General features: G+C 40.7%; 2 protein-coding genes across 3 annotated transcripts; both read left to right on the top strand.

Moving 5' to 3' along the window:
- Positions 1-271: 271 nt before the first annotated feature.
- LOC133453870 (aly/REF export factor 2-like) lies at positions 272-4,289 on the top strand. Its single transcript, XM_061733126.1, has 6 exons — positions 272-557; positions 2,999-3,154; positions 3,236-3,383; positions 3,468-3,519; positions 3,616-3,811; positions 3,908-4,289. The coding sequence occupies exons 1-6, from the start codon at positions 381-383 to the stop codon at positions 3,926-3,928; spliced, it is 750 nt and encodes a 249-aa protein (XP_061589110.1). The 5' UTR covers positions 272-380; the 3' UTR covers positions 3,929-4,289.
- Positions 4,290-5,874: 1,585 nt separating this feature from the next.
- LOC133453844 (rho GDP-dissociation inhibitor 1-like) lies at positions 5,875-25,438 on the top strand. 2 transcript variants are annotated; one of them, XM_061733125.1, is made up of 6 exons: positions 5,875-6,002; positions 12,418-12,606; positions 15,365-15,448; positions 19,484-19,560; positions 21,010-21,073; positions 25,099-25,438. In XM_061733125.1, exons 2-6 carry the CDS (start codon positions 12,420-12,422, stop codon positions 25,296-25,298), a joined length of 612 nt encoding a protein of 203 aa, XP_061589109.1. In that variant the 5' UTR covers positions 5,875-6,002; positions 12,418-12,419; the 3' UTR covers positions 25,299-25,438. The 2 variants fall into 2 exon arrangements, with proteins under 2 accessions (XP_061589109.1, XP_061589107.1); XM_061733123.1 differs by having other exon boundaries at positions 5,878-5,997.
- Positions 25,439-26,912: the final 1,474 nt, after the last annotated feature.

Raw genomic sequence — 26,912 nt, 5'->3', positions numbered from 1 at the left:
GGGGCTAGGGCTTATCCAATAAATTATATTCTTCAATTGTGTTCAAAAGTTGTATTGCATTTCTTTTTGTCAGGAGTTTAAGGGCTTTAAAAAAAACGGAGGAATTCGTTATGGAATACACAAAAACGAGGTTTCACCTTCATATACCTAGATTTGTGGATGTGGAATTTACCTAGAATTATAATATTATTGATAAGGAAATCATCGATGATATATATATATATGGGGTCCTCGCCTTCGTCACTTCCGCATTTAACTACGTCACGTCCGCTCCGTTCAACATCGCGCCACCGGAGATCAGCTGATAAACAACAGCCACTCGACGCTTCACGCTTTTCTTTGTTCGTTTCCATCGTCGTCTCCACGGCATAAACAAGGCGATGGCCGATAAGATTAACATGTCCCTGGACGACATCATCAAGATGAACAAGCGGGGCGGCCGCGGAGCGGAGTCGTCCCCGCGGGGAGGAAGTTCAGACCGGGTCGGGGGCTCGGCGGCGCGGGGTCGGCAGAACTTCAGCCGGGAGAGGAACAGCAGACCCGCTCCCTACACCCGGGTACGAACCACGAGGGGGGGGCAGGCACACGTGTGATGATTTCTGTGGGGTTTAATGGCTGTAAGGGCGAACTATCGGCAGAACTGGGCACTGCTTTGCCAGGAAGCGTCTACTTGCCTCATGGCTCCTCACTAAGGCTTATTTATGGTTCTGCGTTACACCGACGCAGAGCTTACGACGTAGGGTACGCGGCGACGCACAACGTAAGGTGTGCGTCGCCGCGTGCCCTACGCCGTCGCTTTAACGCGGAACCATACATCAGACTTAAGCTTTGGAGGCTTTATGAATCACCACCATGTTTCCGCTTCCTCCTGCTACAATAACCAGCAGCAACAGGTAGAGAAGCTCCTTCACTAGGCCTAAATCAGCTTTTTATTTCATTTAAAGATCTCAGTTGGTTTGGTCTTTTGAGTTATACTCTGAATCAATAAATAAGATAGTCCTTTATTGATCCCCAGAGTGGAAATTCGGGTTTTATAGCAGCTCAAAGTCAGATACATGTTCAGGGCAACATGAACTAAATAAACGATACAATCTAATCCACTTTATTTGTATAGCACATTTTAAAAACAACAAGGTTAACAAAGTGCTGCACAATGAGTAAAATAAAACATGATAAAATAGTAAAAAACTAAAAACAGAGTAAAATAGATAAGAGCACATAAAAGCACGAAATAAAAACACACCAGACAGACAACCAGTGATTCATAAACATAAAAGACCGGACAGAGACCAAACAACTCTCACGCTGGATTAAAAGACAAAGAATAAAAATAATTTTAAGACGAGATTTAAACATTTCTAGTGTGGGGGCCATTTTAATGTGGGGAGGAAGCTTGTTCCAGAGTTTAGGGGCTATAACTGAAAAGGCTCGGTCGCCCCTGGTTTTTTGCCTTGTTTTCGGAACAACGAGACGCGACTGAGTAGAAACCTCAAAGACCTAAATGGAGTATAAACATGTAGGAGGTCTGAGATATATTTTGGTGCCAACTCATTTAGTGACTTAAAAACAAACAATAGTATTTTAAAATTAATTCTATACAGATAAATTGTAAGTATGGTAAAAATAAGAAAAAGCTGGGATTGTGTATTGCTTCTCTTTATAGATACGGTCACACAGTGGGGAAACAAAGGGTTTTAGCAGGATCTCAGTCATTTATGTCTTGGTAACTCTTAAGAGCACACAAAGGCTTTTATTTTTATTGAGGAAATGTCACCTCTGCTCTAACTAACTGAAGTTGAACAACTTTCACAGATCAAAAAGAAATTCAGCGGCCTCCACTTGAGACCAGAGCCGTGGAAAGACTGAGTAGAGGATGCTATAGTGGAATATCCTGCTAATTCAGACATATTCGAGTATTTACACTGCTCAAAACTACTTAATTTACACATCTCAACTACTCTGTATTAGTACAGGGAAATTGGAAAAATGCATTCACATTATCAGCATCAACAAATCAATAGCATTGATTTATACATAGCAATAGCTTTATGACATAATTATTCTGAATTTTGTGTCATTCTGACAAATCCCTATCAAACACTGCATAAATAACTACAAGGAAGCATTTTATTTCCCAATCTGGTGGGGTTGTTATATTTTAAATGCTATGTTTGATTATACACAAAGTTGTTAACAAAACCTCCCTTTTTTGTCGTGCATACAATCCTCAGCTATCAGGATAGCAATCTCTTGGTTGCTACACTGAGTTTAATCTGACAACTGGTGCTTTAACTGGTGCACAGAATAACTATGAAACGTGTTAAAACAACCACAGGCACAGAAGGACCTTGGAAAAGTGAAATGTATGCAATCAGATCTAAAATTAATGTACAAGAATTGGATTTAAGCGTGTGTGTCATGAGAGACCATAAATAACTAATATGCCAACAGATGGAGAAAAACACACGAGCACCCTGACAGTGCTGATATTCAGTTATGTCAAACAAAGCGATTTATATTTTTGCTTCTCGTCTTTGTTTCTGTTCTGAGTGCTCATGAAATATGCTGGACAGTTTTTACATTTTAAAAAAGGACTACAAATGCAAGCTTAGCCTTGGTGGAGAGTGGCGGCGACAAAAACACAATATGCCCATGAGTTGATGGAGAAATAAAAGGCTGAAAAGAGAAATGTAGAACCAAGTAGCCAACAAAGCAGTTCAAAACATTTGAGAGCAGAATTTAGGAGCAAAAATGACCAGTATAGCACTAAACGGCAAAAAAAAAAATATTTAATTAAAACAATGCACATAAAGATGGCTAGAAAACAATGTGCAGTGGTTGTTTTACGGTCATCTCAGTCCGGGTATCCTGCTTTTCCATTAAAAGGGATTGGTGTACACGGCTTTGCTTCGGGGTACGTTTTCTATAAATATTAAGTAGCATGCACAAAATCTGTATTATTTACTGTATTTATTATTTTTTTTCATATTTCTTTCAGCCCAGAGAATTACCAGACAAATGGCAGCATGACATGTTTGAGGAGCACGCAGGTGGACAAAGAGGACAACATGTTAGGACAGAAAGACGTGTAGAAAATAGTGGCAAGCTGCTGGTTTCTAATCTTGATTTTGGAGTTTCTGATTCAGATATCAAGGTAAGTCTGTCAGCTGTCTGTATCTACTTTCTTGCATCATGCTCTGTGAACATCCCTTTTATTTTGTGCTTTGCTCTCCAGGATCTCTTTGCAGATTTTGGGACATTACAGACTGCGTCAATACACTATGACCGCTCCGGTCGTAGTAAAGGAACAGCAGATGTCCACTTTGCAAATAAGGAAGATGCCCTCAAAGCTATGAAACACTATAACGGTGTTCCTCTTGATGGTGAGGCCTCAGCTCTACAAGCAAAATTATTCGGCTTTAGAAACGCAGAATTAATGCTGTTGTGCAATGTTACTTGTTTTTCAGGTCGTCCAATGAAAATCCTAGAAGTGACTTCAGAAGGCAGTAGTGCACCGAGGTACGAGGACACGCACCCTGAATGTATGAACACGGATTTCTTTATTATTTTTAAACACCAAAAAAAATATTCCTCTTGTTTTTAACCTGTTTGCAGTTCAAATGGGAAGTTTGATCGGAGCAGACTCGGTCAGCCCAGGGTTGAAAGGCGGCAAGGCGGCAGCAGAGGAGGATTCAGAGGGCGAGGGAGAGGAGGTGGAGGTGGAGGAGGAGGAGGAAGAGGTGGAGGTGGAAACAAACCCCAGCTATCTGCAGAGGAGCTCGACGCTCAACTAGACGCTTACAATGCTGAGGTACACACCAACGTCCAACATGATTACTGCTTTAATTCTGAATGTAAAGCAAATGTTCATTGATGATTGAATAATCATGTTTCATTTCTCTTCCAGTGTAAGATGGACACCGCCTAAAGTATTCGGAGGACGCTGTCCAGACATGTGTTTTGAAGCCATTTTATTATATGAACCACTGAGGTCTCATTCATTTTTCTTTCTTTTTTTATTATGTTTAGGGCAGTTGTGTTTTGAAAGTCATTTTAATGTATCAGAACATTTAACTGCCTTAAATTTGCAACGTGATCTGTTTTAGTTTTTTTTTTTTTTTAAATATGTAACATGTTTGCATTTTTCTATGGAGGGTTATTTACTGTAATGTTGAATGTATACACAAATCCCATCCGTCACCTGGTACTGTATACTTGTGGACTTGTACAGAATTTTGTACATAAATGGATAATACTGAATTGTCTTTAAACAAAATACTGTGTATGGATTTTGACTTTGTTTTAGCCTTTTTTTTTTTTTTTTAATCTGGGAGACATGGTTACAACAACATTACATGCCATCAATCTCATATATCTCCATCTCTTCAATGATGGCATAACAGTTTACACTGGTTGAAACAAGACAGTGGGGTGACTGCTTATAGTAAAACTGCCATTCCAGACAAGCTTTCAGGTTTTTAATAAGCATTCTTTTTGACTGCAATTGTAACGGGTAATTGAATTACAATCCTTAAACTGCTAAATCATTTGCAAGCATCCTTATTTGTTAAAACAGATTATACCAGGGGTCTTCAACCTTTTCTAGCCCAGGGGCCCCGTGGATGAGAGAAAAACAGCAGGGACCCCCGCTTGGAATTCTTATTTTTTCCCTTTTTTTTTTTTTTTTAACGTCAAGTTTTAAGCCTGGCTTATAATAACTTTTGAATGTTTTATTCTGCTAGCTTATATCACCTTATTAACCAATTCCAGACTGTTATTAGCCTACATGTGTTTACGGTTGATGAAACTTTGGCCTCATCAGACGTGGAAGGAGTAACTTCAGGCCGAGCTGTAACGTTACAATCTCCAGCTTTAGGCTTCGTTACTGTCACAAATTTATCCATCAGGTCTTACTAGCATTAAATATGAAATAGTCAGGTCAATTTCGCAATGGAACAGCTATCTAGCTCGTTTTTCCGCTCTAAAATTGACATTAGTCACATGACCCACGTCATGGGAATCATTTATGTAGAGTTGTAGACTAAATAGTTATTGTCAAAAGTAGACTCTTATTGGCTGTTAATGGAGTTTTCTCAATCAGATATATATATATATATATATATATAGCCTATATATATATATTTTTTTTTAACTCAAATTATTTTGTACGATGGAGTATTAGGGCCAAATTTAGACAAAAAAAAAGGGAAATTACGAGGATAGTCAATATGAGAATAAAGGCGTAAAATTACGAGAATAAACTCGTTATATTTTTAGAATAAAGTCGTAATATTATATTATAAATATAACTTCACAAGATTCTCAATATTCCTCATTTTAACAGAGAGGCGACTGCTCTTCGTGTTAGAGTTCTCATAAATTATATTCTCATAATATGACTTTATTCTCATAAATTACGACTTTATTCTCGTAAATTTGCGACTTTAGTCTCGTAATGTTACAACTTTATTCTATTACGACTTTATTCTTGCAACATTATCACTTTATTCTCGTAATTTCCAAAATTTTCTGGTCTTGGTTTGGCCCTAATCCGTCGTAATTTTGGTTAAAATTGCCTTTATTTCTTTTTAAATTGGAGGACCCCCTGCAGTACCTCTGAGGCCCCTCTAGGGGTCGCGGACCCCGGTTGAAGACCCCTGGTTTATACAGATGGGGAACTATTCACCTGTTCACCTAGTTTCAATAAAATGATCTGTACCGCTCTACACACAAGGAAATAAGTAGCGTAAATAAATCCCCCCCGCTCTCAGTAAAACAATTTGTTCTACTCTTTGTTTTAAACAAAGAGTAGTGGTTTATGTGTCGGTGCAGGTGGAGCTGCGTGATGGGCGGAGAGCGCGGCGCGCCGCGCCGCGGCGCCGCTCGCGCATGGGGCGGCGCCGCGCCGTGATTCGCCATACTTGCACAAGAGCTCCCGAGCAGCGCAACGCACTTACTGCAGAGGCACCTGGTAGCGCTACTACTATTTTTTAAAACGTAAGGTAAGACCTGTGGGTGACGGGGACAAGCGATGATGAGATATCCGGCATGCCGCACGCGGCAGAGAGCGCATCTCTGCCGCGTGCGGCACGCCGCTAGCCTCCCCGCGAGGGCCTTTGAGCCTGAATTATGGCTCTGCGTTAACTCGACGGCGTAGGGTACGCGGCGACGCGCACCATCGCCGCGTACCCTACGCCGTAGGCTCTGCGTCGGTGTAACGTGGAACCATAAATCAGCCTTTAGTGTGGTCAAACGTGGCCGTCTGGTGGGTTTCTCAGCGACCAGCTCTCCAAAGCTTTGTGTTCTCGCCGGAGTCCTGCAGAAAAGCCTGTTCACATTTTACTTTTATCAGCTCAATACTTGTACGTCTTGGACAAACTTGTCACTTATCCATCGTCATTGTATGTATTGTTCCCCCCCCAATTTACGTTTGTTAATACCAGTTTCATGTAAGCTTGACATACTTAGTTGTATTTTACATTGATGGATGTTCCGTCAAAATCTGTGACAAAAGATCCTGAATGAATTTCATTCCTGCTTCTTAGGTTTAAATGTTATCAGACCTTTTCTAAATAAGATGAGTGTTATAGCCTATAAATATTGAACCTCAATAGTTTAAAAATGTCCACAATCATTGATGGCTAACACCCAATATTGTCACCCTGTTTTTATCAATTTCAAATAGGGCAATTGATTTTGAAAGCATTCACACGTACATTTTAATATATATGTCTTTTATAATACCAATGATTATTTTTTTAAGCAAAAAGTTCCACCATTTTCAAAATGTTTTACTATTTAAGTATTAAGATGGAACAATTTTACCAACAGTCATGAAGATGAATGGGTTATTGAAGGACAACAATGGTGTTTTTATTAAAACCTCATAAAGGTCACATGGTCAGTGGTTGCAGAATTGGATGTGACACCCTGGAGCGTGTTTAGGAGTTTGGTTAGATTCATACAAAAGACACCCAGACGAGCTTAAATCTGGTGATCCAAGAAGGAATCAGACCCCAGCCCTTTAACCCTTTGTCCTAACGGAGGGGACGCTCTAGTTTCCTGTCTTGTGTCATGATGAGCAGGATCCTGCTAAACCTGCCGTGTCTCCTCCAGCTGGGTGTGGTGGCTCTGTGTGGCTCTGTGTGCTGGAGCATCTCTGAAATGTCATTATGGAGACATTTTCAAGACGGGACATTAAGTGGTTAATTAATGTTACCTTTGGTGAATGTTACAAAAATACCTCTGAGCCTCCAACAGTCTAAACAAAGTACACACAAGGAGAGGGACTTGCAGAGAAAACATACCTCCTTATAAGAAAGACGACAAATCTGTTTTACCTTTTAGGTTTTACAATGGGCCTTTCAAATTAAATACAAGATAAGAATAATTTGATTTAATGGAAGAACTTGTATAATCCTCTTCACCACCACCTCTACTGTCATTTCAAACAGCATTGATCTAAATTTTGTCTCTTACAGATTTGCATTTTAATTAGGCAAAGCAGTTGAGTGAATTTTAGATCCATAAAATTTTCATTGGAGGACCTGCTGTGATTTTCCCTCTTTTAAAAAAAATTTAAATAAATGGATCCGTCCTCATCTGAGCCTGCACTGTCATTTTCATTAAGGATGTGACTTATTATGTCACTATTATTATGCTAAAGCTCCAGTAAACCTGCTCTCTGTAAATCACATTCTCTTATTTCATTACAAAGACATGTATTTTAATGTGAAATAAAGAGCGATTTGGTCATAGAAAGTCTGTTGGACCATTTGGGTTCGAGAACATGTTAAATATGCATTAAAAAACTTGAATTAGTTGCTTGTTAAACAATTTTGTTGTTAAAATCTTGTCTGAGTAGTGGTGAAATTGTGAAGAAGAGAGGAAAATTGTGAGCATGTTTTTGGCCCAGGTTCAGGCATGTTTATTGGCCCTTTACTCACACATTCCTCCCATGTCTGCCAGTTCAGGCAGGTCAGGGGAGAGAGCTGTGCAGGGGGATGTGAGGGAGAAAAATGTAAAAATAAGAAAATAAGTCTCTTAACCTTTATGAAGGTATAATTATGGAAATTATCCTTCAAACTAATGTATGTCAGCTGTTTTTGCATTCTCTTTCCTAATTTATCATATCCAGTAGAGCTCTGGATCTTTAGGACTCACATTGTTATTAAGATTATTAAATATATTCTTCTACTGCGATAAATGGCTATAGCATTAGTTTATATTAACCTGGGATGTTGTGTAATCTGAAATGTAGGTCAAGCATGCAGATATACCATATACGTCTTAAAAAGAGTGTCAGTTACCTCAGGTACTGCTGCATCTATTCAGCTTTTTCACAGTTGTAGCAAGTCATTAATTGCAGTTAAAACTTCAACAACTTTGAACCTTTTTACAGTAACATAGTCATGTATACTGGAGAGTATAGTTGTTTCTATAAAGATGATGCAGTTTCATGATATACTTTTATTCAGTTGTCCATATCACAAATCTAAGCCTGTTCAATTTTACTGTAAATGTCATGATGAAATAGGCAATGGATGTCATTTTTTTTCCCTGCCTGATCAGAATTACCCAGGAGCATTATTTGCGTTAGTCAACAGTAATGATAATGATAATAATGTGCAGACACACAGTAAATGAGGCACGTTCAGCTCTTTCTTCCTCAGAATACTCTGGAAGCAGAGTCTGAAATTAACTCTATCCAAGTGGACTGGTTGATTAAAAAATTAAAAAAAATAGATAAAAGAATAACAATGGGATTATATGCACCAGTCAGCCATTTTTTTAAATGGCTAAAATAAAAAAATGCATGTTTATGTTCCGCATACATTAATTTCCATAGATTTCATTAAGATGAAGAATTGTGTGGAATACAAACTTAAAACAGAGTCCAGAAAAAAGTTGAAGCAGAATTATTTTTAATATATTGATGAATGTGTGCCTGTCCTTTTGACATGAACGGACACAAGGTGGCATGATGAGCTGGCCCCACCATTAACTCCCTCTGAGGAATAAATCGTGTGTCAGGACTATTGTAAACAGAACTGGCGTGTGGTGCAGGATTTGCTGATAACTGCTACTAGAATGACAGACCGGGGCTGTGCAAGACACAAAACTCAGGTCATTAATGAAATGAAGAGCCTCAGGAAGAAGCTGTTTGTGGTCAACGGACACAACAGCAGGAGTGGCAGAAGGTTGCTGGTCATATTCTGTGCCAAACAGAAATGATGCCCATCAGGACAGGTGTTAGTTATGTGGAAACATTTGTTCAGTTTACCTACATACCTGCATCACCACGAGAAATGCAACGGAGCAAATGCTTAAAAAAAGTTGACATCCTTAAATCATTTATAGGACTGTCTCAGAAAATTAGAATATTGTGATAAAGTTCTTTATTTTCTGTAATGCAATTAAAAAAACAAAAATGTCATACATTCTGGATTCATTACAAATCAACTGAAATATTGCAAGCCTTTTATTATTTTAATATTGCTGATTATGGCTTACAGTTTAAGATTAAGATTCCCAGAATATTCTAATCTTTTGAGATAGGATATTTGAGTTTTCTTAAACTGTAAGCCATAATCAGCAATATTAAAATAATAAAAGGCTTGCAATATTTCAGTTGATTTGTAATGAATCCAGAATGTATGACATTTTTGTTTTTGTAATTGCATTACAGAAAATCACAATATTCTATTTTCTGAGACATTCCTGTATATACAGCTTTCCACATAGCTGTGTATCATATCATTTCTTAGTGATGTAAATCTGCTCTGTAGGCCTCTCCTGTTAGTTACTGTATTAAAGTGTCTGTACCAAAGCCAATTTAACACTACAGGACTTGTCCTGGTTTATAACTCTTGAAAGCTCACATACAATTCTTCCAAGTCTCAGGTGAATTGCACAGGAACTTGTGCTTGCTAGTAGTAGTAAAGTAGTCAAAAATGTGTCAAAGATGGTCATTGACACATTGCAAGGCTATAGCTTGTCTGAGCAGCAGTCAGTGGGTAACATGGACCTGGGTAACCGTGATGATGGAAAACCCACAAATTAAGCAGAAAGTCTATATTGTATTCAAAGAAAAGACTGAAAAAGCTGTATTTTCTTCTTTTTTTGTTTGTGTTCCAAAAAAACTATAGCTAATTTCTTTCCTAGTTTATCTTTAAATGCTTTTGTTGTCAGGAAACTGCACAATGACAGAGAGGTCTTGAATCTCCTTTGACTCTTTGGATAAACAGCTCCCGTTTCACATCGTTTCCCACATCACTTCTAGCGTTTGTGTTTTTGTTGGGGTTTTTTTCTTACAAAATCCTAGAATCGCTGTCAGATCATGTCATCTGTCTGTGAGTTCTCCCTGTCCTAATGTGAACCCACAACCTCAACAATGTTAATGGCAAGAGAGAAAGTTGTGTAGTCTGACCAGCACAAAGTACTCCGGCTGTTCAAAGGTGTTCAGTCTGCAGCTGTAAAAACCAGGGGTGTAATCTGTTCTTGAGAGCACAAAACATGTGCTTCTGATAGTTTGAACTAACTACCAGTTCAACCATTTGACACATTTTAACCTTGCCAATTCAGTCAGTGAAACCAAGAGTGATTTTGTGACGGTTTCAGACGTCGGAGTGTTATCTTCATCTCCATCCAGTTTCACAACAACTGCTTTGCTGTACCTTGAAAATGGAAAGTACTGTACTGATCTGAACAAAACTGTAAATATATGGTTGAAAAAGGTGCTTTTGTACTTCATTCTTTATTCCTCTGGCAGTTTGACTCAAGTATTTGCCAGACCTTTCTGAAATGACGCAGGAAATTTTGTGGGCCCTGTACGTTTCCTTTAAGGAATGGGCATATTATATTGACTAAAATATCTACATAGCATTGAATCGGTGTCTCTTGTGTAGCTCTGAAGGCAGAATGGCCTCAATGAATGTCAAGACTCTTGGAATAAACAGAGCTCTTCCTGCTTTTGTTTCCCGCTCACATTGCTGCAAAGGAAATCTTTCCAGCGTTGGCTCCTGAGCACAAGACCGCTCGTCCAAAAAGGGACATGGAGAAAGAACAAACTTTTGGCTGTCAAAATGAAGTTGTCCTGGTAGCAGGCAGAGGTGTCTTCAGTATTCACATTCATTACTCAGGTAGAAGTATAGATACTAGAGTTTAAAAATACTCCTGTAGAAGTTGAAGTATCAACTCAAGTTTTTTACTCAAGTAAAAGTATAAAAGTACTGGTTTCAAAACTACTAAAACTACTAAAGTATAAAAGTAATGTAAGGGGTAAAAAAGCCATAAAGGACAAAAGCCATTGAAAATGAATGCATCTTAGTATAATGCAAATATATTAAAGAACCATATATGTGTACTATTGAGCATTAACATGTGTTTCAGAGAGCAGGAGATATGATGACTAGTTGCCTATAAGTATTGTAATGGTGCAAAAAGTCAAACTTCAGAGACATGTTATCATTTATCCTAACCTTTATTGGAATGTACATCCAAGTTTAGTTGCAGGAATCTGAGGGAGCGGATGTAAGAACAAAACTGGACAAGAACATCTGAAACAACCACAACCAAATTCACTCTATCCGCATGGAGCAATTTAACTGGATAGTTTTGTTTAAAGGCCAAAATGAAATAGAGTAACAAGGCTGTTTTTAAAATGTAAGGAGTAAAAAGTACAGATAATTGTGTGAAAATGTAAGGAGTGAAAGTAAAAAGTCGTCTGAAAAATAATTACTCCAGTGAAGTATAGATAACCAAACTTTCTACTTAAGTAAGGTAACAAAGTATTTGTACTTCGTTACTTGACACCTCTGGTAGCAGGGTAACCTGGTCCTTATTTCCTGTCATAAATGGTGTGACTTGCTTATTTATAACTTCACATTATCTTCATCTCATGTATGGATGGATGGGAATTAAACCCAGATATGATACTGCTGGTAATGATGCTGAAATATGTTTTTAAACATTCCCGGTGGCTCATTTTTGTTAAAAGCTTGAACCCTTTGCTTTGCCCTAACTATTGTGCGCGCCAGACAAACAAATGTGATGCATGACCCCTCATTCTTGACTTTAGGGCTGATGACTTTGAGAAATGTGGCAAGATAATATGACCCAGCAGAGTAAGATCAGTAGCAGTGTAAAGATAAATGTTAATGTTTGTGCAGCCTGACAGCAGCGCACTGGGGGGAAAAAGCACCGGCTGGACTTTATCAGCGCTCGCACCGACATTATTGTTGTTATTCTACTTGTTGAGCATTTAACAACCCTTTCCTTGATAAAGTAAGAGTCTATTCGTATACCTATTGTGCTGTAACTTTGACAGTCTTCCTGAGTTTTTCTTTTTGTTCAAATGACTACATTTCCTTCTCCTGTTTCCTCATGCACATACGCTTTTCTCCGTTCTGTCTGCAGTCATGGCTGAGGATGACTTGACCCCGGAGCAGCTAGCAGCCATCGCAGCAGAGAATGAGGAGCCCGAGCCCGTCAACTACAGGCCGCCAGCGCAGAAGTCTGTGAAGGAGATCCACGAGCTGGATAAGGATGACGAAAGCTTACGCAAATATAAAGAAGCTCTGCTGGGTCCTGGCATCGCTGCGGAGGGTGAGGAAGATTGTGTTCTGAGTGGGTGTCTAGAAACGCCACTTATCTGAGAGAACAACTAGAACAAGAAATCAAATTTAATTTTATTTTTTTTAAAAAGAAGAAGAAGAAGGTTTCATGTAAAGTGCATCAATTCCACATCTGTCTGTGTGTCAGGTCCTGTACCAGCTGATGTTAGGTCTTATTTGGGAAAGGGTTAACAAAAAAGGTGAAAGAATGTAGCACACCGTTGTTATGATTACAGCTCAAGACTCACATCTCTAGTAGAAGCACTAACTGTAAAATCATATTCCACGAATCACTGTGAAACATTTCTCCATCTTAGATGTTACTGATAGATGATTGGTTCGGTGACAAACTTCTGGTAAAGGTGAAAATAATAGTGAAATAGTGGTTTAAGAGCAAAAAATCATGAAGTTGATTTTTCTTTTTTCATTATTTTCTAATAAGATGCATGTTTAAAAGTAACATTTTCTTCTCTTTTTAATAGAAAAACAGGTTTGTAATTTCTGTAGGATAAACGCAGTTAAAATGGATAGATGTTAAAATGTTGCCTGGCATCTTGATGTGAGTTATGTGGTTGAAGATCGTGTCTGTTCCAGCGAGCTGCACCTGCAGCGTAGTTTTTCAGTCAGAATAACCTCAACTGTTTGGGATTATTAAATGTAAATCCCGAGTGTAGAGGAAGGAAGGTCTTTCTTTATAGATTGATCCATGTTTTCCATGTTATTGTCCGTCTCTGGTCTGATTAAGTCATTTCTGTTGTTAAAAGCTGCTGGCAGGTTTTCTGCATCCATCACTGGATTTGTTTCTGTCTAGTTTCTGCATTATTTTGTGTTTTTTAGACGTGTTTCACGTTTATACTTTGGTCAAGTCGGCAAACTAGTTTCTCCACATATGTTGGCCCGTCCTGAGCTTTCCTTTCTTTCACCTACAAACTATGCGGGAATGTGAAATGCGGGAGTTTGTTTGCCTTTTTCAAACACGCGTCAGCTGCTGATTCTAGATTATTCTTATCAAAAGTTTGGACGGTTGTACCACAGGAGGGTTAGAGGGATATTTCCCTATTAGAATGAACTTAAGGCTCAAAAAGCCAAAGGAGAGCAGCGGCGGGCAGAACGCTGCTGACGCACTGGGATGATCCCGACATTAAGCTTCTTCAGACACTTTTCCTTTGGACTGAGGTGTTTTAACTTGAGGCTTAACTTCCTGTTAAACTGCAAAAATAAATGACACCAAAAAGGATTTTTTCCTGTTAACATGACTGTTTTGTGTTTACGTCAACCTTACAACGTTCAGGTGGCAGTTACAACCCTGTTGGCAGTTAGGTATTTAAAAATTGCCACCAGGATTATTTCTTCCTGCTGCTAGCAGACGGTTCAATTAATAAATCCAAAAATGATTTCACAATAATTTAGTTTGAATTCTGCTTTATGATTAAGCTTTGTTTAGAGATTGCCGGCAGCTGAAACAAGACCTGTCCCTCGTCTCCTCATATCAAACCCATTATCTCCTCGTATGCGGAGCCTCTAATGACCGTTTGCTGCTCCTCATGAGAGACAAACCAAAGTTTAATTAATAAAGATGGTCTCAACTACAGCAGAGCCGTCCTACATCCAGCCCCCCGAGTAAACACACTTAACAACACGCATGATGTGCACGCCTCCTGCACGTGTGCCAATTAGGGATTCATCTTTCAGTTTGAATTTGAAAATGCATTTAAAGAAATTGGGGGGGAAAATTTAATTTTTTGCAAAAATCTGCATAACATGAACATACAGGACTGTCTCAGAAAATTAGAATATTGTGATAAAGTTCTTTATTTTCTGTAATGCAATTTAAAAAACAAAAATGTCATACATTCTGGATTCATTACAAATCAACTGAAATATTGCAAGCCTTTTATTATTTTAATATTGCTGATTATGGCTTACAGTTTAAGATTAAGATTCCCAGAATATTCAAATTTTTTGAGATAGGATATTTGAGTTTTCTTAAACTGTAAGCCATGATCAGCAATATTAAAATAATAAAAGGCTTGCAATATTTCAGTTGATTTGTAATTAAACCAGAATGTATGACGTTTTTGTAGTTGCATTACAGAAAATCACAATATTCTAATTTTCTGAGACAGTCCTGTACAATGTCTCAGACGTGTCTTTCTGACCCTCACATTTCCTTTAATGAGACAACATGTTGTCTTCATGTCAGATTTGTACAAACATAACAATTACACATCATCTTCAGGGGAGTCTGAGCTGAGTGTGAATATTTTCTACAATTCTTATTATATATAAATAAAAAATACCAGGACACAGATAGCAGAGATCGTAGCGCACATGTTTCAATTGAAATAATTCCCAATAAGTTTATACATACTTTTTAGAAATAGAACCATTTCAAACAAGTGTAAAAGGAGTATTTTTTGTAGTTTGTGATTAGGCCATTTCAGTGACGTAAGAATGGCCTTTTTTGTGTGTCTGTACAACTGAACACGTTTCCTCCTCACTGGGATGTTCTGTATCATCAAGGTCTACTTGTTGAGTCAGAAACAAATGAAATGGCAACATGACATGGTTTATTTGTTCTGGAAAGAAGACTGGTCATATGTTCTGTCTCCTGTGAGAAGCAAATATTACTGTAAAACTGACATAAGTATTCTTTTAGCAGGTGGATGTCACAAGCAATGATGTGTGGTATCCGGAAACAGTTTCTTTATTGTCTGAATTCAATGATGTGTTTTCTGATTCCTCCTCAGATCCCACTGTTCCCAATGTCCAGGTGACACGAATGTCTCTGATCTGCGAGGCCGCCCCCAACCCCCTGGTGCTGGACCTGCAAGGTGAGACGCTTTTCACCGGCAATCCTTGAATATCTTTGCAGTCAACTGTATGATTTAGAGGAATTAATCATGTAGTCCACCACTGGCTTCTTTTATTTAGTTATCTGTTAAAATTGTACCTAAATTACAGGCCAAGTCTTCCCATGCAGAGCAGCAGCAGTAATGTTGATTTACTAGCGGTTGACTGGTTGGTTTTCATCTCTGGTGCTGAGGGTCGTCTGTCTGGTCATTAGGAGAAACTAGTTATTCTGCTCCTGCTCACGTGGTGTTTGACCAACAATGTTGTGACGTTTCTGCAGTCAGATGACATGGAGGAACTGCAGACGACCGCAGGGGTGGTGGCTCGGCCTGGAAACATATTATAGCCAGATTTAAAGGAGACCTATTATGGCATTTAATGTATATTTTAAACAGGACTTGAATGTCTTAAAAACAAGCTTTTGATTCTTTTTTCTATATAAATTAGAAATTCAGCCTCTGAACCATGTCTTTATCTTCCCATTCTCTAACCTCAGTCTCTATGAGGGATTCAGCGACAAAATCACTTCCATTGCTTTATTTTCTATTGGACTGTCCTAACTGGCCGCAGCGACGCAGCGCCGTTTTGAGCTGAACATTTGTTGGACGCCCTGCTTCTATTTTCTTCCTGCCGCTCGTGTTGAAAGCCGGTTGAAAGCGCTGAAGGAAACAGTCACGGATGAGGAACGGCTGATCCAGTTAGTTGAAATGAGAAGTTATCTCTATGATTCCTCCTCATTTCACTACAAAAACCTCAATAAAGTGGCAGCTGCTGGAGGGAGATGGACAGAGAGTACGATGTCACGCAGTGCTACGATAGTCGGACGCTCGCATGCAGTTACACGGTTTTATAGTTGTGGGCGTGGTTTGCATTTTGGTTACGTAACGAAAATACGCAAAATCTTATTGGCTCGTAGATCCACATCAGACTGGACAGCTCATCCGGGCGGCTGTACAGACACTGCAGAATTAGGTTGCTTTCCTCCTTCTCTGAGTTGGCAGGCTGAGGGGAGACCACTTTATATATGTTAAAGCAAGAAAAAACCTGTTTTTCATAATAGGTCCCCTTTAGATAATGATGACTCATGGGAGTGTTGATGGTTTGGTTTTTCATTTGTTTCATTTGTGGAATTGGTGAGACTGGTTTTCTGGGGTTTGGAATCACACGGGGAGTAAAGAGTAATATGTTTGCACCATCCTTGTTTACAGCTGCTCAACATTGCATCTTTCCAAAAAGCTCAATAGTTCTGACAGGAGGGAGTTGCTTTTGTTGATTCATCCTATTTTTGTTATACCGTAGCCTGCGTGAAAGTTCTCCTAAGTAATACTTTTCCCCCGTCGTCATCATTATTGAGCTCTGCACGAACTCCTTCACCCTGAGCTGAATGTGCTCTCTAAATCTCCCTTATACTTTTAACAGTAGAGTTTGTTATGTACAGAAGAACTGAATACACAACTTTGTTTTCCATTTTGCTTACAAGTGTAAAAATGTGGTTATGGTATTCCCAGAGTCAGCCTGAAGGAACAGCCGCTCCTGGAGCTGCGTTTACCCCTGCTGGCCAACACTTAAATCAGTGGGAACATTGTGTCCGGCTCCCTCTCTGAGCATCACTGCATAAATACTTTCTCCGCTAATTATCACTGCTCATTCAATGAAAACAATGCAGAGTTTTTCAGTTTTTCAGTCTGCTTTTCTCTCATTTTGAGCAGCATAGTCTTGGATGATCAGGTGGCAGGACTCTGGTATGACCTTTATTTCTCCCAGGTTTATCCTAGAATGAGATGTCGGGGTAGAAAATGCACAGAAATCCAAATATATCCAAATACAGGATGCAACACTTCTGTACATCAATCAGCTGTTTGGCATCTCGGCAAGACTCATTGATGGAATTTGGTTTGTGCAAAACATTTGGCTGGTTTTCGTCACATTTGGATGAAGATTAGTTGCAAGAAAATCCAGCTGATGCATTTAATGACGAATGGAAAGATACAGTAAGAGGGGCTGTGAGTGGCACATAAATTAAATTTTCAGATGCGGTAAGGACCATATCATCAGTAGTAGTGGTGGTTTTGTTAGTGGTGGTAATGTTTAAAACCTCCTGACTGCATCCACACATGCACTCATGCAGGTAGAATAGAAATGAAATCCTCTGAGCTGATCAATACTGTGATCTTTAATGGTTTAGTATTGGAGCTCGTGCAGGTTTTGATACTCGTTTCTTCCCAGTTATTAATTAAGTTTTGAAGTAGTATTGGGCTATTCAGATTTTTTTTTTTTTTTTTTTAAGAATAATTTCATATCTAAGCAATATAAAGGGCTGAGAGAGAACATGAATTTAAACGTTGACTTAGGTTAACATACACGAACGTTTTCTGTTCAGATCACCTAAAGTGCTCAGTATTAGGTGATGTTGATGTTGATTAATTTATTTTTCAAAAAAGGTGAGAATTGTGTCACTTTGTTTGGTGATTCTTTGTTTACATCCCCACACGTTGCTTGTCATGCAAATTAATTAATTGTGAGTGGACTGGCTGGGCCAAAAATAAATGTGTCACCTAATTCAACTAAGCAAGTGGGTCAGAAGTTCCTGTTTGGAAAAGTAGTGCAGTGATTAATGTGTCTCAGCTGGCAGAGAGTTATTTAAGTCCAGCTGCAGCAGTGAGCAGATCCTCAGTCTTTCAAGTGTTTTTCCTGCTTGTCAAAGGGTCAAAATTGTCTTAAATATACCTAGTTTTAGGCTGTCTCGCTGTTATTTTAAGAGTTATGAGTTTTTATTGATTAGCAATACAAAAGGGTTTGGAAAGAGCAGTCATAGAGATTGTATTCATTTATTTTCTTCAAAATTACTTCCTGTTTATGAAAGCTTTAACTGCATCAGAGATTGGTGCTCTAATTGGAGAATCATCATCATCATCATCATCATCTCCCTGGTCTGAGTCCAGGTTTGTTCTGTCCTGGAGCGAGAGATAACAGGGTGAACGGGGGGATGAGGTGATGCTACAGTACCTGAATGTGAGCCTGTCTGGTCCGTACTGAGATTTAGAGTTGCTAGAGTCCACATCTTAACCCCATTAAGAATCTTTGGGATGCGTTGGAGAAGACTCTCCCATCACCAAAGCATCTTTTAGTAAATGTAACAAACCTCTGGAGGAAGATACGAGCTGTGATGTGGCATAAGCTTAATGCAAGGATGTGATGGTGAATTCGTGCCGTAATCAAAGCTAAAGGTTTGTCTGAGAGAGGAAATGCAGCTTTTGTTTAGATATAGGAAAATAATTAGAGAAAACAGACTCTGTAAACTCTGTGCAGGTAAACCAGCTTATTCCTCTGCCGTTCATGTCCTCAGTGGGTTTTCTGTCACATTTACAGACGTGTCTGACTGAAAAAAGAGGAACACTGATGCAAAAGAGACCCGTGTCTGAACGACTGCACATCATTACTGTTTAACTTTTCTGATACCGCTATCAATTATGCACACATCATGTCTGAAGATGGTTTAAAAGTGTCTCGTATACACGTGTTTGACCTATAAAAACAGCTCTCCTGTTGATAGTGGGGTATGCAGGAGAGACGGGTGTAGGGACGTCAACTGAAGCAAATACAGTCAATTCAGCTTTTTCAGGCGGTATATAAAGTAGAAGAACTGAGTTCCTACTCCTACATTGTTTAAATAATTCAAACATGTATTATAATCTACCTATTTATGACTGTGAAAGGCTCATTTCAGCCTCCAGAAGTCTTGGCTTCCTCCACCACTGATGCTCTCTTTGTGTTCAAGTGTTTTTTTTATAATTAAAAAAACACAATCTTGACTTGTCTTCACTAGATCTTAAAATGTCATGAATCCTGTCTCTGGTGAACATCTGGGACGTTGTTCTGTCATGTATTTAACAAAAAACTAGACTTGAGTGTTTGATTTTTGTCCTGGATTGTCATAATTACACCCTCTCTGTCGCTACAATCACCCACTTATTGACTTATTCTCTTTTTTTTGTTCTACCTTTGGTTTGTAACAGGAGACCTGGAAGCCTTTAAGAAGCAGGCGTTTGTGCTGAAGGAGGGAGTAGAATACAAGATAAAGATCAGCTTTAAGGTGAGAAGTGATGTAAACACAGCTGGGTGTTGGTGAGGGATCCCAGCCGTCTCCACCTGCAGCTCCACGCCTCCGTCTGAACTCTAAACAAATGCTTTGCACTCTGTAACGCATGAAGTGTGAGCTTCCCGGTGGACGTGGTAGGCTAAGGCTTCCCTTCCTGAACCAGTCAGCGTGCTGACACACACCCCGGCCTCACCAGGTATTTGGGAGGGAAGTGTAACAGAAGCTGAGAGTTAAAGGTCTGAGTGAGGTCATTGTTAGCCCTCTCTGCCCTGGCGACGGTGGGCTACTACCTTATATGGCGTCCATCAGGGGCAAAAAAAATATGAATAATGCTTCAGAAATACCGTATTTTCCGCACTATAAGGCGCACCTAAAAGCCTTCAATTTTTTCAAAAGCTGACCATGCGCCTTATAATCCGGTGCTCCTTATATATGGATCAATATTGAGCTGCGACTTCAGCCACTTCTTGAAGTGATTTTTCGTCAGATCAGTCTCTGCATCAGTTCCCAAACAGCTTTTTTCTCTCTTCTCCCTCTGGATATTGTTCAGCAAAGGCTCTGTGTGTATTGTTGAAATGTCTTGCGACATTTGACCGTTTATTGTTAGACAGTTTTTCTCCACACATTAGGCATACTGGTAGGTCACTCTCATCAGAGGTAATTTATGAATCTGCCCAGGCATCATGAATGTTCCATTTTCTTCAGATATTATTCTTTTCTTACATTTCTCCATACTTGGCCTTGCTGGGGTTGAAAGTCGCGACAAATGGATGGCGTTTTGGCGGGAATACCGGCTTTCAGAAGTATGACGTTTATTTTGAGCGACGAAAAAGATCACAATAATCTTCCAATTTAGAACTAAAATATTAAAGAACTAACACAAATAAAATACACTTGAATAAATACTTCTAATGGATGCATAACGTAACCCCAGACTCTACTGTAGCGCCTTATCTACTGTAGCGCCTTATATTGCGGAAAATACGGTACTCATATAATGTAACTAAATAGCAAGTCTGCGTGGCAGAATGTATTAATTTAAAAATGATTATCAGTGATTATAACGCTGATCAAATACCAGAGCTGTGTCTGGGTCAGTCCCGTCCAGAAAGGTCACCACACAATCTGCTGCTGTTTGTGAAGCAGCCCGGAGGAAATCATTCAGTATTGATCAGTAAACCAGGGCAGGGTCTGGTACGAGCTGGAACCGCCGGAAACGCTAGAGCTGAAGGTTGTGACGGAGGCCGAGACAGTTTGATGGTACGTTCCATGTCAGTAAGATAAAAACCTCAAGAAATAACCAGTTTTCCTTCTTCATTTTCATTTGCCGTCTCTGCTGATACGGCGTCAGAAGAGCAAAAATCTAGAAATGTGATTGAAATGGGATGTTTTGAACAAAAGAGACGTTGCTTTCTTGTTTTGAATCATGTTTTTTATCCTCAGGTAAACAGGGAGATTGTTTCGGGTCTGAAGTACGTGCAGGAAACGTACAGGAAAGGAATGAAAAGTGAGTAAAAACTAACTTTGAACTGAAGCTCAACGTGGGCTCTTGTATCTGAACTTCCCGTTACTCAGTAACTATCTTTGTTACCAAAAGAATCCTGAATGTGTTGTTTGGGTCAAGAGATTCCTGGAGGGTTTGTATCATGAAAGTGATCATTAGATCAGGTCAAAGTGACTGGTCCTCCCCAGCACGGTCCTCCATGTCTGCAGGAGTGGAGGAGCAGCCTCGCCCCCCCGAGCCAGACGCTGCTAATAACATTTAATTTAGATTTATTTTAGCAGCAGCAAGAGTGAACGCCTATAAAGTTGTAAGTTCTGTCTTTTTTTGGACACTTGCTCTCAGGTTGTCGTCTTTAACGTGCAGATAAACACGAGGCTGCAGCTTCTCTCCTCCCTCACGCTGGTTAACCAGCAGCAGGAGAGTTTGTGACCAACTGCAACTTATAAACTATCAAATCTGAGTTTAACATGGAGCAGGGGCCTCATGTACAAAGACTTGCGTGGATTTCCTACTGAAACATGGCGTACGCTTAAATCCAGAAAACGTCCTACGCACAAAAAAATCCAGATGTATGAAACTGTGCGTAGGCATGAATCCAAGCACATTTCCTTTGTACATCCCAATCAACGTGGAATTGAGCGCACATGTAGGAGTCCCAGACTCCTCCCTGACCACGCCTCCATTTAAATATGCAAATGTATTTAAATAGGCCCTCGAGGGCCGGTTTCCCTGTTTAATTGCACCATGATACAAGGAGCTGTGTCATCAACAGAACCATCCAGACTTTGATGACAAGCTGGTGATGATGATTAATTAGAATCAGGTGTGTTAAAGCAGTGAAACATCTAAAACATGCAGGACAGCGGCCCTTCTGGGATTCAGTTTGACACCTGTGACATATTTTTTTATTTTTTTTAATATTCTTTATTCCATTCAAAAAAATAAAATAATTCAATACAAATACAAATGTTCTTAACTCGTGAATGAAAGCAAGCAGAAAGAAGAAGAATCTTATCTGATCTGCCCCTTTTTCCAAGAAATAACTTCACAAATAACATAAATTAATCATATAATCTGTACATTAATGGAATGAAAATGCTTCCTGTTAACGTACACATATTCATCCAGTGATGGTGCTTTTATAGCAATGTGTGTGCAGTCGATAGCTCCGATTACATTAGGAAAACCGGCTAAATATTATTTATGTTCTTACTGCGCCATTTGTGATATCTTCTAACACTGCCAAAGCTGCCATTGTTGTTAACGGTATTTCTGCACCACTTTGCTTTTATATCCACTCGTGTAATTGCAGACAGTTGAATGTGTTAATTGTTCATCAGTGTGTCTCTGATGTGCACATCACTCTGAGGGCTAATTGTTTTCACATTATTAACAGTTTCCCAGCATCACCACTAAGTGTCGCCAACGGACCAATAGCTGTGGAAACGTGCGTACGCCAGCCATGAAGTTGGCGTCGGGCACCGCACATTTCCACGGTCATTTCACTCTTGATACATCTGAACGTTTGCGTGGAAAAGGGCGTACGCCATGTTTTTGTGCGTATGCACGCTTTGTACATGAGGCCCCTGGTTTTTAGATGAACATTTCATGAAGGAAATAACTGTAATATAAAACTATTGACCTCATGAAGATCAGATGTTTGTTGTTTTAATTCTTTAAAAACTTGTGCGTCCTCTCAAATGAATATTATTCCCCGAAGCCGGGAAATTTTTCTCCTTCTGAGTTCAGCAAGAAACATCTGATCTTGACATATTTCAGTTAATTTGACGTATTTGTCATCGCACATGTGCCGGTTACACGTGAAAACATTTCCAAGAGGAGATGAAACAATAAACTAAGCACGGCTCTGCAGGTGAAGCTTTGGTCCTTTTCCTCAACACACACCACTTATCTGAATCCAATGGTGGGCCGAGCACGACGGGGCAGGATGGATGTCCCCACAGAGAGTTAGGCTGCGTCCCAATACTCCCCCTCGCCCTCGTTTTCTTCACTAACCCTAACTTTTGCGCGTTCCCGTGAAGGTAGTGGTGTCCCAATTCCTCTTTTCACCTAGGGGGAGGGGGCATAACGAGGGCTAGGGGCTGAGAATAGCCCCTTCAAATCGAGGGATTTCAGATGCTGACTTGGCGAGCGAGGGGGTATGAAAAAAAGAGGCTCTGCGTCGATTTGACTCGCCGACCGAAGGCAAACAGGCAGACTTGTCTCAGAGAAATAGAGAGAAATAACCCTGTGACTCGTCAGATTTGTTTTGGATGTTTCTGATATAATAGTCTTCAGAAACCACAAAGTAATCCAGCTGTTATCTGGGTAATTTACACACTTTCAGATAAAGTTGCCGAAGATCACACCAGAATAAAGGGATTTATGGTTCCGCGTTACACCAACACAGAGCCTACGGCGGAGGTTACGTAAGTAAGGTCTGCGTCGATGTACGCAGCGACGCGCGCCGTACGCCGTACCCTACGCCGTATCTTAAGGTTACCTTTATGCCTGAAAAAATATTAAAACTTAATACAGTGCCATATTAACAGCACTACAGCTGAAATTAAAACAGCTTTTGGCTCTCAGCTTCCTGATCAGGGTAGGGATGAAAACGAGGGGGAGTAGGAGAATTGGGACAGGCACCTGGGCAAAGTGCCCTAGATCTTAAGTGCCCTAAAATCTCCCCCTTCTTTTTTAGGGGTTAGGGAAGAAAAGAAGTGCGAGTGAAGTTGAATTGGGATTGGGCCTAAGGGCCAATCTCAATACTCCCCCTACTTTCTACCACTACCCCTAAAAAAGAAGCCACAGATTTTAGGGCACTTGAAATCTCCCCAGGGGCCTGTCCCAATACTCCCCCTACTACTACTTTCAGCACCACCCCTAAAATCAGGAAGCTGAGAGCTAAAAGCTGTTTTAATTTCAGCTGTAGCGCTGTTAATATGCCACTTTATTAAGTTTTAATATTTTTTCAGGCGTAAAAGTAACCGTTAAGATCCCCAACCTGGGCTCAGTTTATCCAAATAACGCCTGTTAAGAAATTTGATCCGATGTTTTCGGCGATGAGAAGAGCCGCCGGCTCGGAGCAGCAGCAGCTCACGTACAGGATTGATCGCCAGGTCAACCTGCGCCGTCGTCCCGGGGAGAAACCTGCAGCTCTGTGGAGAATTACTGCTGGCTGAAATAAATCATTTAGGAAGATAAATGTTGGTTTAATAGATGAAATCTAACAGTTGTAGCTACGCCTGTTAAGAAATTTGCTCCGAAAATTTTGAGATTTCTGCCTGCCGGCTCCGGAGCTGATTTATGGTTCCGCGTTAAATCGACGCAGAGCCTACGGCGTAGGGTACGGCGTACGGTGTAGGGTTAGGTACGGCGTACGGCGCGCCTCGCCGCGTAACCTACGCCGTAGGCTCTGGTTTGGTGTAACGCGGAACCATAAATCAGCCTTTATTCCGGCGAAATCTGAAAAGACTTCACAACAACGGGCAAACGAGTGATTGTGTACATTCACTGAGTGAATATTATGAAAGTAAAATATATATTTCTCACTAGAAATGTAATCAAAACGCATTTTTATGCAGAAACTAACTCAAAATATTGATTTTATTCACTAAAAAATAAGAAATGTCCGCCATGTTGTTTTTTTTTTATTCAGTCCGCAAATGACAACAAAAGCATTCTGGGAAATTTTTCTGGCCCTAGTTCAGCTAGTGATGATCTGAAAACACTTGATCCGTAGGGACAGATTCATAGCCACTACCCTTGTTTTCCCCGCTAGCCCTAGGTGAAAAGAGGAATTGGGACACCACTACCCTCACGGGAACGTGCAGAATTTAGGGGTAGGGATGAAAAGTAGGAGTAGGGGGAGTATTGGGACTGGGCCTAAACAACTCAGAATTAGAAATACAGTTTCAGTATGTCCAGTCCTGAGCAGCACACATGAGCAACATCAGCTGCTACTCTAGGCTAGCAAGCCTCACGCTGACGTGTCGCCGTCTCACCGTGACGTCTCTCTCTGTCGACAGTTGACAAGTCGGACTACATGGTGGGCAGCTACGGGCCCCGCGCCCCCGAGTACGACTTCCTGACCACGGTGGAGGAGGCTCCCAAGGGCCTGCTGGCCCGCGGAAATTACCTCATCAAGTCCAAGTTCACCGACGACGACAAGCACAACCACCTGTCCTGGGAGTGGAACCTCAACATCAAGAAGGACTGGAACGATTAAGAGGCCTTTGTGTTTGCAGAGGGGGGGTGTGCGGTCAGGGGGGGCCGCCCCGCCGCCCCCTCCCTCTCCTCACCCCCACCCCCCCGCACTGTATCCACCGTCTCTGCCTTCTCTGTTTTTACTTTGCAGTGCATTTCATGCTGTCATGCCTCCGTTCCTCCGCCTGGCCGTGCTCCACCTTCCTGTCGGCAGTAGCAACCCCCCCCCCCCGTCCGTCCATCACCTCCCTCCCTGCACATTGTCTGATTGGTTGCACACCCCCCCCCCCCACCTCTCTGATGTAGCACCTTCCTCCTCACACCCTGCTCCTCCTGGTTTTTGCTGCTTGAAGAGATTAACCCCCGCCTTCACCTCCCCAGAACGGTGTCTTCCTCTTTCAGTATGAAGTACATGTGGAGAAGCAACTGTACAATCAACTTTTGTTTGCCTTTTATTGTTTTTTTTATATATATATGTGTATAATTGTATCAATGGTTGTGTAATGTGACTGTACTCACAGGTAATCAGCTGTTGTGTTCATCATCGCTGACCCCACCTCATCCCCTCGTCCTTCACTCTCTCACTATATCATTCCTTTTGCTCGCTGTCTTTTGATATTATGACCAATAACTGCCTTGTGACGACAGTTCACTCGGAGCTGCTGTAGCGCCTCCCTCCCCCCCCCCCAGGCCTAGTCACCCACTCCCCTCCCAACAGGGACGGGAGCCAAAGTCCACAAGGGAGAGTAAAACACAGAAATAGCTGCCTTATGTCTGAACTCCTCGGTGTCTCTTTAGCATGCCTTGTGTGCACGAGCAGCGCTTAGTTGTGACGCTGTAGTCGCTAACTGAAGGGCTACTCGCCGCCAACAAGCCCTTTCAGCTGCAGCTCTGCACACACACACACACACTCCCAGATGGGGCCGAATGTTCACATAGAATTAGATTTAATAATAATGATGATGAGAACAGTTAAATCCACGATGGCACTCTTGCTCCTTTCAGCCGTGAGGCCTTAGAACCAAACTATTATCATGTGGAGGACAAAAATAATAACTTTTTCTTTTTGTTTAGTTTCCCTTTGCCTTAATGTACATCATCCGCCCACCCCCACCCCCACCCCCACACTACACCTCATTCAGACGGCTCTGTTACACGACATCTGCAGCCAGGAAGTCCCAGGTGTGGAAGTAGAACCAGAGATAGGAGGAAGAGGAAGAGGAGGAGGAGGAAGAGCCGGACACCGTCTGCTGCTGCTGGAGACCTGGCCGGTGTCCGCTACCCCCCCCCCCCCCCCCCAGACAGATGCTTGGCCTGTTCAGCCCCCACATCTCAGTAACACTAACGTTAGGGTCAGGCGACACCACAGAAACACAACTTACCGCTAAACTGAAATCAACTCGTACTGTATCTGAAGACATGAGTGTAAACGATTCCTGCTCCATACATTCCTTCACCTTGTACAGTTTGTATGAAAACGCTGGCATGTTGGTGGGGTTGTATATTCTGTCATCATTTGTGATTGCTCTTCTCGTTCAATAAAGATTTTGCTCAAATCAGCCTCAGTTGCAATGTTTTGCCAAAGAAAAAAAGCTTGGGATCCATATCTGTTATTTGACACTAATTGATCAATGAA

Source organism: Cololabis saira, chromosome 1 (assembly GCF_033807715.1).
Source record: "Cololabis saira isolate AMF1-May2022 chromosome 1, fColSai1.1, whole genome shotgun sequence".
Classification (NCBI taxonomy): Eukaryota; Metazoa; Chordata; class Actinopteri; order Beloniformes; family Belonidae; genus Cololabis; species Cololabis saira.
This window is presented reverse-complemented; position numbering and strand designations above follow the sequence as displayed.